Here is a 19,539-nt window from a genome sequence, read left to right as displayed (position 1 = left end):
ATCTATTGAAATGCTGTTACTCAAAAATGACAAAAAAATTGTTCTTAAAGATATTGTGATGTGATATATGTTATGGTGCCTGTTAGTCTGCTTTATTCAGTTATTGTTCATTGTATAATTCTGTTTTAAATTCTGCCTTATTTTAGCATGTCTATTTTTTATTTCTGTTGTGTTAACAAAAAATGGCAAAATTCATCTGGAAGGCGATTGTAAACTTAAGTACAAAATATGGTGGCCAAAGACAGTCTAGAAATATACAATTATAGTTCTCATGGTTTTTCTATGTTTAATTATTTATTTATTTATTTTTTTTTTTTATTTAGGTTTTCTATGTTAATATACTTTATTGCGTTTAGTATTTAGCCATATTAATGGAGTTTGTTTATTTTTGTGCCTCTTGTTCAAGAAATTATTATGTCCAAATTATTATACCTGATATAAAATTTAGAACCGTTGTTTTTCTTGGTATAGTTGATACTTAAAGCTGTTTAAATCAGTGATGTTAATAAACTATCTTTCAATAAAAATTTCTGTTACATGTTTTTACAGGAAAACCAGCATTGTTGTTTTTGCTTATAATATGAGCCAGGCGAGTCTTATCTTGTGTCAGTTTTGACCTGAGACTCGTTGTGGACAGCTTGACTAAATTTCATTGAACATATTTGTTGGGTGGCAAGAAAAGAAGCACCTTCTCTCCTTTGCATCATTGTGTTAATCTATAGAGAGCATTAAAATACTAATTGTATAAACTGATTCTTCTATCTTGTAAGCTGCACATATTTCAATCCTGGAAAAAGTATAATAAAGGTTTTTAAGATCCCTGTTTGTTAGAGTAGCCAATACCTATAAGGTGGTCATATTACATAATTGATTAGAAAATATGTATCAGAAACAATTTTCAGTGTCAAGGTGCACCACTGCAATTAGTTTACTGGCCAAATTGATTTGGCTATTTTAACAGATCTAGAGATTTGTTTTGATCTAATAAATAAACATCCTTATAGGAAATTTTAAGAATAATTGATCCTACACAATATATTCTAATTAGTATAACAGTACATACCTTTAATTCTATTTCATTGTATTAAAAATGTTAGAAACAATGATATTTTCAGATGTATTACTAAGTTAAAATCTAAAACAGCTGCCACTATTTGACTGAGATAACATTATCTAACTTTTTTGTAATAATCCAACTTATTATTAAATTTCTTAAACATGGTTTCCGCTGATATATTTTAATAACAAAAATAAATAAATAAAATAATTTTTAACCACCTTACCAGCAAAAAAGATGTATTTTCTCAGATCTTTCGGTTTTTTCAATCCATCATCAGGAGATTAAAAATAATATAATAAGCCAAAAAATTAAAATGAGAATACAGTCATTAATGTTTAAATTGCAATAGTATACTGAAGATAATATACTGAATTCTGGTGGAATAAAATATAATTAAAGGAAACCAAGTTATAAATATATGATAATTTAGTTGTTTATGATTATTATCTTTTTATGTTTGTTTTTAAGACATATTAAAATAACTTATCTTCTTTAAAAAGTCTTTGTTCGTTAATTAATTTTTATCTTTTAATTATGTAAAAGTATTAATTATTATTTAAAAGTTTAAAAGTATTAATTTTATTACTTATTCTTTTATATAATTTATTTATTGTACAGAGTGATTCAAGAAACAGGAAATTTTAAAAGTTGTGTTGTTAGCCGTGGGCGATTGGTACCACTTGATAAGTGGCGCCAGCCTCTCTAACCTAACCTGCCATTTAGTTGTCATGTATCCTTGGAGTGGTGTGCAACGTGCATTTCCTATCAAAGCGTTTTACAAAAACAATGACAGTGTGTAGGGAGCGCGTAGAAAATTTTGCCATCATTTTAATCTGGGACGGCACGACTGTGTTCCATCAGCACATGCAATTAAAACATGGATATCTAATTTTGAGGAAACTGGTTCGGCAATGCAAAAGAAACCTCTAGGCCGTGAGTGAACCGTCCGTACACCACAGCATGTTCAAGCTTTACAAGATGCTGTCACACGAAGTCCACATCGGTCAATTCGTCGTCTCTCAGCATCTTTACAATTTCATAGTTCAAGTGTTCAAAGAATGTTAGTGAAGGACTTGCAATACCAACCGTACAAGTTGCAGATCATCCAGGAACTGAAACCGAACGATGAGGTTGTGCGAGCACAATTCTGTAATGTAATGCTTCAGAAGATAAATGATAACAAAGAGTTTGTTCACGAACTGTGGATGTCAGACAAAGCACATTTCCACCTCAGTGGATTTGTTAACAAGCAAAATTTCAGATATGGGGCACAAGAAAATCCTACGCAGCTACACCAGCGTCCGTTGCACAGCCAGAAAGTGACCATGTGTTGTGCTATGTCATCTTACAGTGTTATAGGCCCTAATTTTTTTGCGGATGACAACGGTCTTGTGATTACAGTGACGCCAGCTTGTTATGTAGCCATGCTTGAAACCTTTGTTGTGGAACAACAAAAGAGATTTCCACCAATTCTTAACACTGCCTGGTTTCAACAAGACGGAGCAACGTCACATACTGCACGAATATCGATGGCAACTGTACGCCGATTGTTTGGATAATGCGTCATTTCACAAAATGGTGTAAATTTCCCGTTTCTTTGAATCACCCTGTACTAGTATTATATCCATTTGTACGGGCAATATTTTTAATTATTTCAATTAGTTCATTAATTATTTCATAAGTTGTACAGAATCAAATGAGAACTGACAATTTAAATTTGTAGGTTAAGTTAATTGTTATTGAATGCACGTGTATACATAATTAAAATTCATGAAAAATCATGTAAAATACTCACGTCCATACTGCATCTTACAAATTTGCACAGTGTATATTTTTTAATTACACTTTAAAATGTTATTAAAATAAATAATATTCTCAATAAGCGCGCAATTCTAGCAGACTCGGCAATGCTTCGCTATTGCTAGATTTGAGTATACATACAAATTAAATGAACACAATTGAAATTTTCATAAAACCTTAAAAAACTGAAAATTAGGAACTTCACAAAATTTAAGCTTTTACTTTAAAAAAGTCAGAATGTAAATAAATCCAAATGGCAAACCAACAGCACTACCTATCGGAATGAATTCACACCATCTAATCACAGTATTCGGTGGAAAATAATTTTTTAACAAATAGGGGTTGTGGCTGCAAAATCATTACAATTAATACTGAACATTAAGAAACTTACAAAACATTACCGAAATTCATAAAATTTAACCTTTCACTTTGTAAAAGTCAGAATGTAAATAAATCCAATTGTCAGAACAGCACTACCTATCGGATTTAATTCAAACTACTCTCTAAACACAGTAGTCCGTTAAAAATACAAATTTTAATGTAATAACAACACTAAGCTATGACGCAAGTAACCGATATGCGAAAAAGCAACAAAATAAAAAAATTTCCTAGAATCCAATCACAGCACCTACTACCGGGTCTGACTGATATGCCAAAAATTATAAAACACGATCGCAGCGCTGCCTACTGGATTCAATTATGAACCTTAACCATCCCAAGATCAACAACAACACATAAATAAATAAATTAATTAAAAAAACATTTTCCAGTGGACCAAATTGTGAATCTAAACCATTCTCGAATCCCCTTGAACACACACAAAAAATTTCATAAAAATCGGTCCAGCCGTTTAGGAGGAGTTCAGTGACATACACACGCACATAAGAAATATATATATAAAGATATATATATATATTTAAAAGATTTTTGATTTTTATAAAATTATCATTTATAAGTTACATAGTTTTTTCTATGTATTGTTCTATTTACTTAACGATGGGTGTACCTGCGTTATCTGCTTTAACCATATGTGCTTTATTATTGATTAACTTAATTTTAATATTTTATTTTTTTGTTTTTGCTTAGAATTCATTTTTATTGTATCATTATTTATGAATTTCCTTTTTATAATATTATATTTAGTATTCATTAAAGTTGTTATATTTTTTCTGGGGTTATCTTTCATTTCATTATCATGGATTTTATATGTATTATCTTCTTTGTCGATTATAGTTTTGTTATGTATATTATTTTATCATGTTTAATACTATATTTATATGAATTTACTATCATATTAAGTTCCTCTTTATCGACATTGATTTGTATCATGTTAATGACTTTATCTCTGAATTTATGTGTAAGGTTTAGATTATTTATTTTATCTTGTTTTATATTATTAAATTCAATGCATTTACTTTTACTATAATTACCTTTTAATTTATTTATTTTAATTTTCATTGTATTATATTTATGTTCATCATGTCTACAATTTTGAAATCTATCATTTTTATTATTTCATTTAATATAACATTTCCCAATTCATATATTAAATACATATAAAAATTAATCTTTTGTTTATTAATATAGAGATTTTTTATTTCATTATTAACCCATATTATTTTGGCTTTATTTTTAGGTATAATAGTTGATTTACTATGATTTTGATAACTATATTAAAAAATCGATAACCTAAAATTCACTATGAAAACAGAAAATAATAATTATTTAAATATTTTAGACATAAAAATATACAACAATAAAATAAAATTAGAAATATTTTGTAAGCCTTCTTCAATCAACATAACTACAATTCATTTCATTTGGCTGTTTTTAATGTACTTATGTAGAGCAATATATTATTTAAAATGTGATAAAGTTTCTCTAAATAAAGCAATGAAATAATTTAAAATATTGCACATACAAATGGCTATAATACTAGTACAATAAATAAATTATATAAAAGAATAAGTACTAAAATTAATACTTAAAATTAATACTTAAAACAATATAAAATTATTACCAGAAAATCTGAAAAAATATATACAAAAAATGAATGCACACCATATAGTCAAAAATTTGGAAAATTTTACAAAAAAATTAACATAACACTGGCTTATACTACAAATAATAAATTAATTAAATATATTAATAATAATTATAATAAAACATTAAATAATAGTATTTCTAATTTTAATAAACAAGGTTATATAGTCTACGTTGTAAAGATTGTGATATATTATGTATCGGTATGACCAACATAAATTTTCCATACCTGGAGAAGAACAAATTAATAGTATTAAAAATAACAAACCCGAAAATTCTAATTTAGCTAAACATATCTTAGATAATGGTTATATATACAATCAAAATACTTATAAAAATTTTAGGTATTTCTTACAATCATTTTAATACACAGCAGAAAAAATTAATTAATGGACAAAGATTTTTTAAAGAAGATAAATTATTTAAATATGTCTTAAATACAAATATAAGCGATAATAATCGTAAACTAAATTATCATATTTATAACATAGTTTCCTTTAATTATATTTTATTCCACCAGAATTCACTATGTCATCTTCAGTATACTGTTGACATTCAAACAGTTATAACTGTATTCTCATTTTAATTTTTTCACTTATTATATTATTTTTAATCTCCTGATGATGGTTTGAAAAAACCGAAAGATCTGAGAAAATACATCCTTTTTGCTGGTACAGGGGTTAAAAAAACTTTTTTTATTATCATTACTTTGCCAGTTTAGATGCTCATTATTATTCATAATATATATGTATAATATACAAGGAGCAACTTAAGTGTATTGGACGCTTAAATGTAACAGGAGAACAAAATGTCACAAAGTGAACAATATACACAAAGTGATAGGTATTGCCATCTTGTTTCATTTTCCTACTACTAAAATTCCAAAACTCATTAACCCACACTCTGTCATTTTCTGTCAATCATATGAAGTCTACTGTGCTTGCTATGTCAATGTGGCATCTAAAACAACATGCAGTGATTGAATTTTTACAGTGGGAAAAGTGAATGCTAGTGACATTCACTGTCATCTAAAAAAAAATCATGTGCACCTAAGTCTAAAAAAAAATTGTTAATGATGATGAAACTGTTAATCAAAGTAATGTAAGTGGACAATAAAATTTTATTAATAAGAAACTGATAAAGTAATATTGAGGAGAAACCTCACAGTGGTCAACCAGTTTCTGTGACTGATGAGAAGCACCAAAGGAGGTAGATGAATTGATTCAATATGAGCATTGCATTACACAACTCATCACCTCCCAGATAGGCATAAAGAACAAGTAGGACACATTACACAACTGGGATGGAACTACCATAAAATCTTTCCCATGATGTCCTGCCTCGTAAACTCACAGAAAAGAATGAACAATGAAAGGAATGTTGTGAAAAACTATTGAAAAGTTATTGTAACTTCCTTTTCAATATTGTTACAACACATAACACTTAGATGCATCATTATAACTCAGAATAAAAACCTCAGAGCATGAAATACCAGCACTAAGTTCATCACAATCAAAAAAATTCAAAACACAAAATGTTAAAAAAATATTCTCTTGACAGTTCTGAGATTCAAAACACTTTGTCTCTGACTACCTGAAATCTGGTCAACTCAGTGTGATGTACATATAGAAATGTTAAAATACCTTAGGAGACATGTATTGTGTTTAAAAATACATGGAATTGATAATTCTGCAAAATGATAATGCTCAGCAATACACATTTCATGCAACCGCCAAGGCTTAAAAGTTGAAAGTTGAAATTTGAACCTGTTCTACAATCTCTATACTCACCAGATTTGGTTTCCTGTGATTATCACTTTTTTCCCACAATTAAAGAGTGATATTAAGGGTATTCATTTCATTACAGACGATGAACATAAGAATGGAATGAGATCATGAATCAAGGAAGATTGCCAACATTCTTCATTGGCAGAATGAGAAAACTGGTAGAATTTGTCACTTTTGGGTAAAATGTATAAATGGTCACTGCGTGGAAAAATAAATGCATGATTTCATGTAGATAAAAGGGTACTTTTATGCCATATTTGTTTCATTTGATTATTTCTTTCATTTGAGAGTTATGAGTGACTGTGCATTACATTTCATCCACCCTTCATATATTATTTTGTTTTATTATGTACATATTGGTGTCTTTAGTTTTTTATTATTGCATTGTTTTATTTATCATTCTATATTTTTTTATATACAACATAGAAGGGATGCTCAATAATTCACAAGATAAATTAATGTAGAAAAAACCGATTTATTCAATGATAATGAAACTTGCATTACTTTTCAAGGTAGCCTCTAGCAACATTTAGACATTGTCCCACCATTCTGTGATTCCCATAGCATAGAAGTCTTTACCTTGCTGTTTGAACCATTTGTTTACCGTTTTTTTGACCACTTTGTTTTCGTTTAACTTCTTGCTATGTAAAAAGTCTTTGAGCAAGTAAAACAACTGAAAATTGGATGGGGCAAGGTCTGGGCTGTAAGGAGAATGTGGTAATACCTCCCAACCCAATTTCTCCCATTCTTTTATGGGCAAGAATCAACTGTCTTAGAACCCATCTTGAACACGTTTTGCGATAATTCATTATGTGATTGAATTTGTGGTTCCAACACTAATATTAACACGAACGAGCAATTTCAGAAATTTTGACTTGCCTGTCTTTGCAAATAAGATCATTTATGTGATTTTGCAGCGCAGTAATCGAAACTTCAACTGGTCTTCCAGATTGATTGAGATCAGTCAGACTTGTTCTATCCAAATTAAACTGTTCCACCCACTTATACACATTACTGCGATTTAATCACTTTTACCAAACTGTTTCAACATTCTTAAGTAAATTTCTGCTAATTTCACAAGTGATAGCAAAGTAAATTTCTGCTAATTTCACAAGTGATACCAAAGATCTTATCACTGAACATTGCTCTTATGGCACACATGTCTCATGCGGAGCTGACATTTTGAAATCAACAAAAGATACTATCTTTAGATTAATTATGATCAAACAGCTCATTACATGTTTCCAAGATTGCTAAATTGACCCTCAAAAGTTTCATTGTCATTGAATGAACTGTTTTCTCTGCATCAATTTCTTGTTAATTATTAAACGTCTCATATGTACAATTAAAATATATTGTTTAATAACAATAGACTTATAAAAATACCTGTAATAAACAATGGTCATAAGTAAGTAATTAAATCCTTCACTTAATATTATTATACTTAAGATTTCATATAAATAATCCTATAAAGAAATCAATCATTTTAAGTTTGATTGTTGTAATTTTAATTTAAAATTGGGATATTAATGATTTTCTGATTAATCTGGGTTTTTCTGGACTAACCCAAACATGGTTACACTATGTATTGGTTAACAGAATTATGTGCTCTTAAATTTCAGTTTGTTATCCTTACACAATTATACATTAAATGTTTTACTTCACTCATTAGTTGAGTGCTTTGATATGCTATTCATTATTCCTTTCTGTTCTATGTATACATTAAATTTTTTAACTTCAATATAATTTCTACATTCTCATCTGCTTTAATAATTAGCAAAAATTGCTAAATATCATAAAACATCATAATACTATAATTTTAATAATATATTTATATAATTTTTTTATGTATTTATTCTTTTTTATTCAGGTCGAAGATAGTGGTGGACATCCAAATCCTCCTCATCGAATACGTCCTGATTTAAACCAAGTAACTCCTGTAAATTTAACGTTCACACCACCTGATGGTTCATGATTATCTCAGATTGCTTATAGATATACTGTGAAAATTTGTGTATAATATCAGATCTCAATCATTTTTTATAGTCGGTACATTTATGAATTTATAATATTTCCAATGTAGATTAATATTTTTATACTGGAAGTTACTTGTGATATGGTGAGATATTTAGTATATTTTCTTTGTGATGATTTTTCTGATTGGCAGTAATTTGTTTACTTCATTATTTATACTTTTATAAGAAACACTACTGATCATCATATTGTGTGAATCAAGTAAAAAATTAGTCTGTAACATAGCCTTATTTTCTGTTTAAATAAATTAAACAGATATTGGTAGCATTGGAAAAATTAAAATAATTATATTAATAATAATATGGTCTCATTGTTCTTTAAATTATTTATTAGATGTGTTACTTCCTCTGGTTTACCTTTAAATTAAAACCTTGTTTAATATGTTATGCTCTAATACAGGCCTGGGCAAATATTTTAGCTGAAGAACTGCACAAGGAATTTTAAAGCTACGGCAGGCCACAAGTAAAAAACCTTTTCTATATAAACATTATTATCATAATAAAAAATTACAATGTAAAAAAGAAGTATTTTCTAACATATACTTATTTAATGAGACAAATAAAACTGTTTCACATCTTTCAGCATTTTTTTTTATTTCAGGTGTTAATTTTGTAGTGGAGATTCTTAAAACTGCTTGTAAATGTTCATCAGTAATGGTAGATCAGAAATCTTTTTTAATAATTGATAATAGAAAATGTTTGTTCACGTATGTAAGTTGATAAAAAAATAACCAACATTTTTCAAGCAAACTCTTAAGTTGGTTGAATTTTTCAGAATTAAGAGCGTTATAAAATTTACAAATTTCTTCATGACAATGCAATTCTTTTAAATTAGTATCACTCTACAGATTTCTAATCTCAAGTTACAGCTCACTTGGTGCACTGTCAATTTCTATTGAAAATGGATTGTATACTATTGAGAAACATGCTTCAATTTTTTAGAAATTGCCAAATCTTCATTAGAAAAGTTGTTTTATCCCAAATTCTCTTTAGAGCTCCAACATTTTTACCTATTAAAATTGATGGTCAATCAGTTGTTACTCTTACCATTTTGTTCCATTGTAAATTAAATTTAAAAATATATCACCTCCTGTTGTTTGATCTTTAAGAAAATTGATTGGGAGAAGCCCTTCAATTTTTTCAAATTTAGACATACATCAATGTGTGAAAATTAATAACTGCAATAATATTTTCATCTAGAGCTATCGAATACCATGTTATGAATTTAAATACGTATACTAATTGATCATTCAAATTAGTTTAAATAGATTCAATTCTTCTTACTACAGTCCTGCGAGATAAACTAATACTTTCAGATTTGTGTTTAATGTCAGGACATATAATTCTACAAACTTTAGTTATGCAATCTTTAATATAGTCTGCATCAAAAAACAAAAACTTGCCTCTATAATAGCTTCTTCTTTAATTAATCATATGAACACATTCTATACTCTATGTAATTGAATCATTCCATCAGCATTTTTCTTTTTTGCTTCCAGTGTTAAATTGGCATCGTATTTGGAATGTTTAGTAGTAAAATGTCTTTTAATATTATACTATTTCAACACTGCTACACTCTCCCAGCAAATGAGACAAATAGCCTTATTTTTACATTAGCAAAAAAAAAATTTTGTGTTCCACTCTTCATTAAACACACATGGTTTAGCTTTTATCTTAAAGTTCAGTTTAATAAGATAATTATACATACTTATTTGCATATTTGTATTTACTTTTTAAAAACAAATTTATTATAATAGTTATTTTATTCGTTAATATTTAATTTATTTACCATTTCTTTTAAATTTAAACTATATATAAAGTTAGGAGTAGCTTTATTTTTTGGGTCTGATTCTCTTGTTCAATTTTTGTTTATTCATTTTCTGAAGGGAAATGTTTATATCACTACCAGCTTAAAGACGATCAACACAAAAAAACAAACTGAAGCAAGCACAAGCAACAACTGATCAAACTACAGCAATGATATTAACTAACTAAGCCTTTGCGTTTGTGCACTCTTGTCTTATTACCCTCACCAACTCAGTATGAATACTGGTAAAGTATGATGGCAATGTATGATAAAGTGAATGTAAATAAAGCAAAGTAAATGTAGCTACTAAAGTGAATGTAATGTAAAATAAATGTATAATGTAATGTATGACTAAGTAAATGTAATGTATAATGGTAAAGTATGATCATAATTCAAATTAAAACATACTCCATTAATATCAAGCTCTTTAAATTCTTTTTTTTTCTTGGTACACTGATAAATTTATATACATTATTGTGTTTATTTAATTTTATTTAAAGAGGATCCAAAAAGAAGAAAAAATAAAAAATTTAGAAATATGAAGATAGGTTCACGGGCCCCACAAAAACTCACATCGACCTACAGAAAGTAGTTTGCCCTGGCCTGTATCTAACAGCTGCTTCATGAACTGGATACAGATCTGTGCCTATTCCAAGTCAGTTATTACCTACCTTTTAACAGAAGTGATTTTTAACAAAAAATAAATGTATTCATAATACTTTACCAAATCTGAACAAGTAATATAATGAATTTACCAATGGCAAATTTGAAATTTGATTAGCCAACAAGAAAAGTAAGTTAGTAAATGTATTTTTTTATCAATTTATGTAAAACTACAGCAAAAGTATTTTGTATACTTTTAGTATCAAACACTATCACATAAGAAGTCTTATGAATTGTAAATCTTCATCAGGTGATGGAATTTGATAAAAATATATGTCGTTTTTTGTTACCAATTGTAAGTGGTTAACTTTGCTAATGCACTTTCTCCTTTTAACAAATTTATTTTCAGATATGTATTTATCTTCAAACTAGTTTATAATTAATTATTTATTGTAAGTATATTCCTATTGCATATTAACCAACAGAAATATAGTTTTCAAATTGCATTAAAAAAAAAATCAGTTTGATTTAAATTATTGAATGCCACATTCCACTCAAGCATAAAGTTTAACTAATATAATAAAGTAATTATAAGTAATATAAAGTTTAGCAATATGTATATAAAATAATAAAATAGGTCTGCATTAAATAGCATTATCTTTAATAAAAATAATAACCAGTTGGGTTGTTTATTTTCTTTTTGATATTCTAATTCTTTTATTTCAACAAACTATCTGTATTTATTTTTTAGTTATTGCTAAGCTATTACTTTTTTTTTATTATGCAACTTTAATGATCCATGAGAGCTGGTTTAATAAATTTGACAAGCGCTGTTAGCATTTTATCCTTACTACCTTTCAATTTTCAGGATACTACTTTTCTTTATATGTTGCAGGAACAGAAATCTCCACCAGACACCAGGCTCTCTGACTAAATCCCCTCCCCTTCTACAACACGTGAACACTGAGCCATAAGTGCAACACAGTCTCCAGTGGGAATCACAGGATCGCCTGTCAGCAAGGGGGCAGTAAGGAACTCAGTGGAGTCCCACAGATATTGATATCCACTTCTGGGCCTATCTAATCTAGTCTGATGCAGGTGGATGCCCCCATCCTATTTCGCAACCCCCTTCCTTCCAATGATGCTCTCCTCACCATCTCACAGACTGCATTCCATGACTCAGTGCTAGTGAGCATGACACTGATTATGTTGTTCGTGTTTAGTGGGTTATCACCACACACTGCACCCTTGGATTCATCCACCTTTTGCACACAAAAATCACAAGCTTGACATTATCAAGGATCACAATACAGGCACAAATCGTCTTCAGCTCAGTTGCTGCACTACGTGGTGTACAGATAAGAATTGAAGCAGCCATGGCCTGACAGGTACTGAGTAAGGAAATAGTATATCTCTTTAAAATCTCCTACTAACCCATGGCGCAACACGTTTATTTGCGTATTGTTCACATTCCCTTGTCAGATTTATCCCATCTGGACTGCCACCTGTCTAGGAGAACACCATAAGACAATGCCCTATCCTCCTGCCTCTTGGTAACAGTTGCCCCTGAATTGTGCCAACAAGTCTATTAACAGTGTACTGCAACAGTGAACACAGCCTCAGTGGAGACAATTCTGTAACCCAAGCAGACTGGCAAAGACATCCTTCTCTGGATGCATTCAAAGGTCATTCTGTTATGCTCTGTGTTCACGGTTCTTAATCAGTCAGATACCCCATGTAGCAGGAGTTCATGACACTGAAGATCTTGGTCTGTTCACATTGCTGAGAAGTCTGCTCAGCATGGCCATCATGTTCTCAGCTTTAATTGCAGTTTTGATCATATGTCTTCTAAACAAACTTCTCCCATCCAGCCATATCTGAAGGTACTTCGCTGAATTACTGGGAAGCACAGAGACATCTTGTATTAAGAAGGCAGAGTGCCCCAGTCTCCACCTCCCGGCCATGACCAACACCTTAGTCTTCTCTGGGGCCAGTTCCAGCCCTTTATCGAGTAGCTATTCCCTCCCTCCTTAACTCAGTGGCTTCACTGGCCCTATCCATCATGTTCTGTTCAGTCTTACCCACTACCAGCAGAACTAAATCACTGGCGAAGGCAATCCTCAGGGCAACACCTTCAGGGAACATTAACCTCTGGACCCCATCATAGACAAATTCCACAATAGGGATGACAGCATGGATCCCTGTGGCACTCTCCAATCGATCATAAAAACATGTCCCTTCTATTAATGCTAGATGTATTGATAGTCCTATGGTAGATATAGGACTGAATCACCCGCTTCAAATAGGTGTAAACACTCTTACCTGCAAGCAACTCAAAGATTGACGACCACAACAGACTGTTGAAGACATTCCTGATGTCAAAGTAGATGAGCACCAGGATGTACCTTCTATATCTTGATCCAACAACCACACTGATCGAGTATTCATTTCTCTGTTGATGGTATCACTTGTCAAGATGCCTGTCTGAAAACCGAACTGGTAACTGAAAGCTGTTTCTAGGGATGTTGTCAGTGAGCTGCACCACCAGCATCCTCTTGAACAGCTTCATTAATTTATTGATCAAACAAAGTGGTCAATAGACAGAAGGATCATCGACCTCCCTTCCTGATCAGTAGCAACTGTGATATCTTCCAATCCTACAGCATGTGCTTGTTGACCAGGATGTAGTTGAATGCATCTAATATTTTGAATGGGTCCTCAAAAACCACAATCTTGACTTTCTCAACCAGAACACAGTCAGGCCTAGGACTTTACCCGATTTTCATCCTTCGGGTAGTGGCAAGCAGCTCTTCCTAGGAGTACTGAGGGATATCATCAGTGATAATCTCTTCCCTTCTGATAAGAGCATAGCTACACAGCTTTACAGCTGATCATCAGTTAGGACTGGTAGCCTCCACCCAAATTTCTCTGCATCGATCAGGTATCCTTGTCCTCAGATATCTCTGTTGATCTCCTGCAGAACTGCCTCCAACAGGCCCTCTTGGACTTCTTTAGTCTCTGAAATTACTGTTGTGCTAACCACCAAGCCCTCCTCAGTTCAGTTGACCATCAGTATCTCCTGAGATCTCACATACCTCTGTGACCACCTCTACAAGGACATCCAGCTTCATCTTATCCTCCTCATCTAATCTGACTGCAATTAAATCCCAGAATCTAATGCAACCATCTAAGGATACTGCCACCCAGTCGCTGCCGCTGACTGCCAAAATCACACCGTCCATCTTGAACGAGATGATGTGGTAATCGCTTAGTGAGATCTCATCTAAGTATGAGGAATAAGAAAAAACAACCTGAATTGTAGCAGTTGGAGGATTGGCTGCTTCATCATGATAACGCACCTGCCCACACTGTTGAAAATTACCAGTTTTTACATAAAACAGCAGGACAACGGTTCTCATTCCCCTTATTCGCCCCGATCTAGCCCCTCCAATTTCTTATTCCCAATAACGGAGAAAAACCTAAAGGGAAAACATTTTTAGGATGTGGAAGAGTACGGATTGATGTTTTTAATTTGTTATTTTAAATAAATAACTCTTGTTCTTTTTTTTGGAGATACGACCTTGTATCTCAATTACAACATTCAACCTTTTTGTAAGTTTTCAGAAATTGTCTTACTATTTTTCTTCATAACGCTTTAATATTCTATTCTAACCCATATTTTTGGTGTTATTATTTATCAGTTCAAGATACTGTGTAATTTTAAAAAGATTAACAAGACATAGTTAGCTATTTTTTGCTTTTGATGACTCATAAAAATTAGTTTCTACATCAAAGCTTGTAGCTGAAAGCTTTTAAACTGTCTGCTTTTATTAGATTGAATCTGCAGTATATCATCCAATTCAAGAAGGTATTGATGTGCTGTATATGAATTCTTAACATACATTACAGGTTCTCATTCATTGACATAAACAATTCATCCATACTCATCCGTTGACATAGGTGCTTACTTATAAAACTTTCATTTTTAAATAAATTATAAGCACTGACAGTTACCTAGAAATACTGCCATAAATGATCTTCATATGATGAAATATTTAATTTAAGACACTGAATCTGTTTATCTAAGTTTAGAATTAATAATTGCTATTTTATTTATCATCAATTGATTGCGTAAAGTTAAAAATTTGTTAAAAAATATATATAACATATTAACTTGCTTAACTAACCAGCATGGTTAGACAAACTATCACTGCTATAATGATGCAAAATAACTAAACATATTTTTCAATAAGAAATTATATTGTGTCCAGATGTTCTAATTATGAAATTAACAGACAAATTCAATACCCAAGATATTAAATACCTTTCCACATGAAGATTACTCAAAACTTGATTTCCAGTACCCATAATGTTTTTTAAAGATAGAAGTATTAAAGGAAATACATTATCTTACTTCTATAATTCCTTACCTTTGCTTTAAAGTAACTCTGACTGTACCAGATGCAGTCCAACTCTAGTGCTGGTGAACCTATAAGTAATGTTAAGGATCGTTATTCTTAGACATCACTGTTATATTATATTGAAGAATAAACTGCAGAATACCTTTATAAAAAAAAAAGATTAAAATATTTTCTACCAAAAATAATATTAAAATATAAGATAAAAGAAATTACATCACTTACAAGATTAGTTTATTATATCTCCTAGGTAGATTATTTGTAAAACTATGTCATAATTACGTAGATACTCTTTTGTCCATATAAAGATTGTTGCCATTAATTTAATAAATTAAATCTTTTGTATTCCTCAGCCTCAGCTAGCTATTTAATTACTCATTCAATTTCTTGAGAATAACAGTTTCTATAGTATGCATCTTCAAATGTTCTGAAGGCATATTTCCAAATATTTAGAAAGTGACATATTAAATCAATTTTTAAAGCTATATAGCCTGATAAAATTTGTAGATAAATTCAGATAAAAATTATGTAAATTAGTTTCACATTTAGAATTAAGCCAACTATAGCCATAAAGTACGAAATAGATCATGGGCAGATACTAGTAATTTAAAATTACTCATAAAATACCTGTAAATGGAACGCAACACAAAGATATCAGAGATACATATCCTTCTGTTTATTGCAGAGCTTAGACATCAGTGCCTTGCTGTTGGGTCTTTATCAGGAGGTTATGTTTATTTAATGGGGGTTATATATTTGTAGACAGAATTCCGCCACTATGAATCATGAGAGCTTGCCGATGGTGAGGGGTGCTTGAGTGCTCAGTGATAGAGAGTAGCTAGAATGAAGATGCAACCACATCGGAGTAGTATCTGTTGAGAGCCAGACTAAGAAATGATTCCAGTAAGAGGGCTTAAATGGCCATATCAACATCACTCATTCTTCTGATTGCTACGCAGCTGAAAGCAATGGAAAAGTACAATTGCTTCTTTTTTTAGGAAAATGTAGCTCTCTGCATTTTCATGTAACAAAGATGGAAGCATCTTCCTTGGTAAACTACTCCCCCATTCAGATCTCCAGGTAGGGACTCCTAAGGAAGGATTCATCAGAAAATTAAAAAAATAACATTCTACAAGTTGGAGCATGGAATGTTAGAAATAAAAAAGGTTTGGTAGATTAGAAAATTTAAAGAGGAAAATGGGTAGGTTAAATGTAAATGTAGTAGGAATTAGCAAGGTATGCGGGGAAGAGGAAAATGATTTTTGGTTAGGTTATTTTAGAATTATTAACTGGCGTCAAATAAAGGACAGGCAGGAGTAGGTTTCATGATGAACAAGAAGATATAGAAGAGAGTAGAGTATTTCAAAAAGCTTAGAGATAGAATCATTGTAGTTAGGAAAAAATCAAAATATAAGCTGACAACGATTGTTAATGTCTATATGCTTACAAGTCCCCATGATGATGAGGTAAAATGTGTATACAAAGAAATTGTCAAAGCAATTAAGCATGAAAGGGAATGAAAATTTAATAATAACAGTTGGGAGACTGGTATGCAAGCATCGGAAAAGGCAAGGAAGGAAATATTGTGGGTGAATACAGGCTGGGCAAACAAAATGAAAGAGGGGACCAGCTTACTGAGTTTTGCACGAAGTATAATTTAGTAACTCCCAACACCCAGTTTAAAAATCATAATAGATGAAAAAAGTCAGGTGATACTGCAAAGTATCAGATAGATAGTATCATGGTTAAGCATGATGGCGACCATAATTTAGTGTAATGAAATGTAGATTGGGGTTTAAAAACCTGAAGAAAAGGTGTCAGATGAATTGGTGGAATTTAGAGAAGCTTGAGGAAAAGGAGTTAAAGGAGATTTTTGAGGAGTACAATCGCAAGAGTCTGAGTAAAAAAGATAAGGTAGAAAATATGGGAGAATGTTAAAAAGGAAATTCTTAAATCAGCAGAAGTGGAACAAAGAAAACCTTGGATATCAGAGGATATATTGTAGCTGATACATGAGCGGAGAAAGTATAAGAATGCTAGTGATGAAGAAGGTAAAAGGACCTATTAACAATTAAGAAGTACTATAAACAGGAAGTGCAAATTAGCAGAAAGTGAGGAAGCAATAGACAGATTAAACAAACTGGTTTGTAATATTTATGAAAAAGGTGAAGTTGCATCAGACTTAAAAAAGAGTGTTGTTGTCATGATACCAAAGAAAGCAGGAGCAGATAAATGTGAAGAATACAGAATAATTAGTGCAACTACTCTTGCATCAATTTTAATTAGAATTCTGTACGTAAGAATTGAGAGGAGTCGAAGAAGGGTTAGTAGAGGATCAATTTGGTTTCAGGAAAAGTACAGAGTCAAGGGGAGAAGTTCTAATGCTCAGATTAATAGTAAATGTATTAAAGAAAAAATGCATGGCATTTATAGACCTAGAAAAGGCATTTGATAAAGTAGACTGGAATAAGATGTTCAGCATTTTAAAAAGGTTAGGGTTCAAGAACAGAAATAGAATAACAATTGCTAACATTTACAGAAACCAAACAGCAACAGCAATAATCAAAGACCATAAGAAAGAAGCCGTAATAACAAAGGGAGTCCGACAAGAATGTTCACCGTGCCCATTACTTTTTAATCTTTACATAAACAGTTTTGATCTGGAGTAAAGTGAACAGATAAAGATGCTATGGTTTGCTGATGATATAGTAATTCTAGCTGAGAGTAAAAAAGATTTAGAAGAAACAGTGAATGTCATAGATGAAATCCTTTGCAAGAACTACCACATGAAAATGAACAAAACGAAAGTAATGAAATGTAGTAGAAATAAAGTAGATGGACCACTGAATATAAAAATGGAAAGAGAAAAGATTACAGAGGTAGAAGAATTATGTTATTTGGGAAGTAGAATTACTAAAGATGGATGAAGTAGGAGCAATATAAAATGCTGAATAGCACAACAAAAATGCACTCGGTAAGAAATACAATTTGCTTACATCAAAAATTAATTTAAACGTCAGGAAAACATTTTTGAAAGTATATGTTTGGAGCATAGCTTTATATGGAAGTGAAACTTGGACAATCAGAGTACCTGAGAAGCAAAGATTAGAAGCTTTTGAAATGTGGCGCTATATAAGAATGTTAAAAATCAGATGGGTGGAGGATAAAGTGACAGATGAAGAGGTGTTGCAGCAAATTTATGAAGAAAGAAGCATCTGGAAAAATATAGTTAAAAGAAGAGACAGACTTATAGGCCACATACTAAGGCATCCTGGAGTAGTCACTTTGATATTGGAGGGACTGGTAGAAGGGAAAAATTGTGCAGGCAGACAATATTTGGAGTATGTAAAACAAATTGTTAGGGATGATGGATCTAAGGGGTATATCAAAATGTAGTGATTGACACTAGCTAGGGAATCTTGAAGAACCAAAATTACTGAAGACAAAAAAAATAGACGGAATTGTGGATTGCATTTCTATACTTGCTGACCAACTTTAAATATCATTACTAAGGGACTAGAAAGGTAATTGTGTCTTTCACTTGGCCTTTGATCTAGCAGGTATGCACCTGATGGGATCCTAGTTGACGGAGGGTGCAATGCACTTCCTTCGCTATTGGGAGTAGCCTTTGCCAGCGATAGACAAAAATTGTAAGTTGAAGGAAGGATGGATGGTGAAGTTAGGTTTGTAGGCTCATCTTCATCTTATATCAGCCGAGTTCCTCGTCATGGTGTAGATCCGTTTCTTTCTTCTTTGGCCTGACTCTCCGTATTTCTATTGTAAATACCGCAACATTAGAAGGACTTGAGTACTAAAAAGAGCAATACCGTGGAAAATGCAGGCTTCCGCTGGGTTTCTTCTATCTTCCGGTGGTATACATTATCTTCTCTAAATAGGATAAAGAATTTAATGGTTATTTACAAGATATAAGTAGAGCATTCGCCTTGGGTGTGCTGAATAAGACTAGAAGTAACAAACGACCAGCATT

At 31.3% G+C, this 19,539-nt stretch overlaps 1 protein-coding gene across 1 annotated transcript in view; it reads left to right on the top strand.

Annotated features, from left to right (window-relative positions):
• Positions 1-9,166, top strand: part of LOC142319480 (anaphase-promoting complex subunit 8-like) — a 34,537-nt gene extending 25,371 nt beyond the window's left edge. Inside the window, exon 10 of the mRNA XM_075356806.1 lies at positions 8,561-9,166. Within this exon, the coding sequence (XP_075212921.1) occupies positions 8,561-8,665 (105 nt within the window). The 3' untranslated portion in view covers positions 8,666-9,166. The remainder of the gene's footprint in view (positions 1-8,560) is intronic.
• Positions 9,167-19,539: the final 10,373 nt, after the last annotated feature.

The sequence above is a fragment of the Lycorma delicatula genome, chromosome 2 (assembly GCF_047948215.1).
Source record: "Lycorma delicatula isolate Av1 chromosome 2, ASM4794821v1, whole genome shotgun sequence".
Taxonomy (NCBI): Eukaryota; Metazoa; Arthropoda; class Insecta; order Hemiptera; family Fulgoridae; genus Lycorma; species Lycorma delicatula.
The sequence above is the reverse complement of the archived record's forward strand: the minus strand, read 5'-3'. Positions and strand labels throughout refer to the sequence as shown.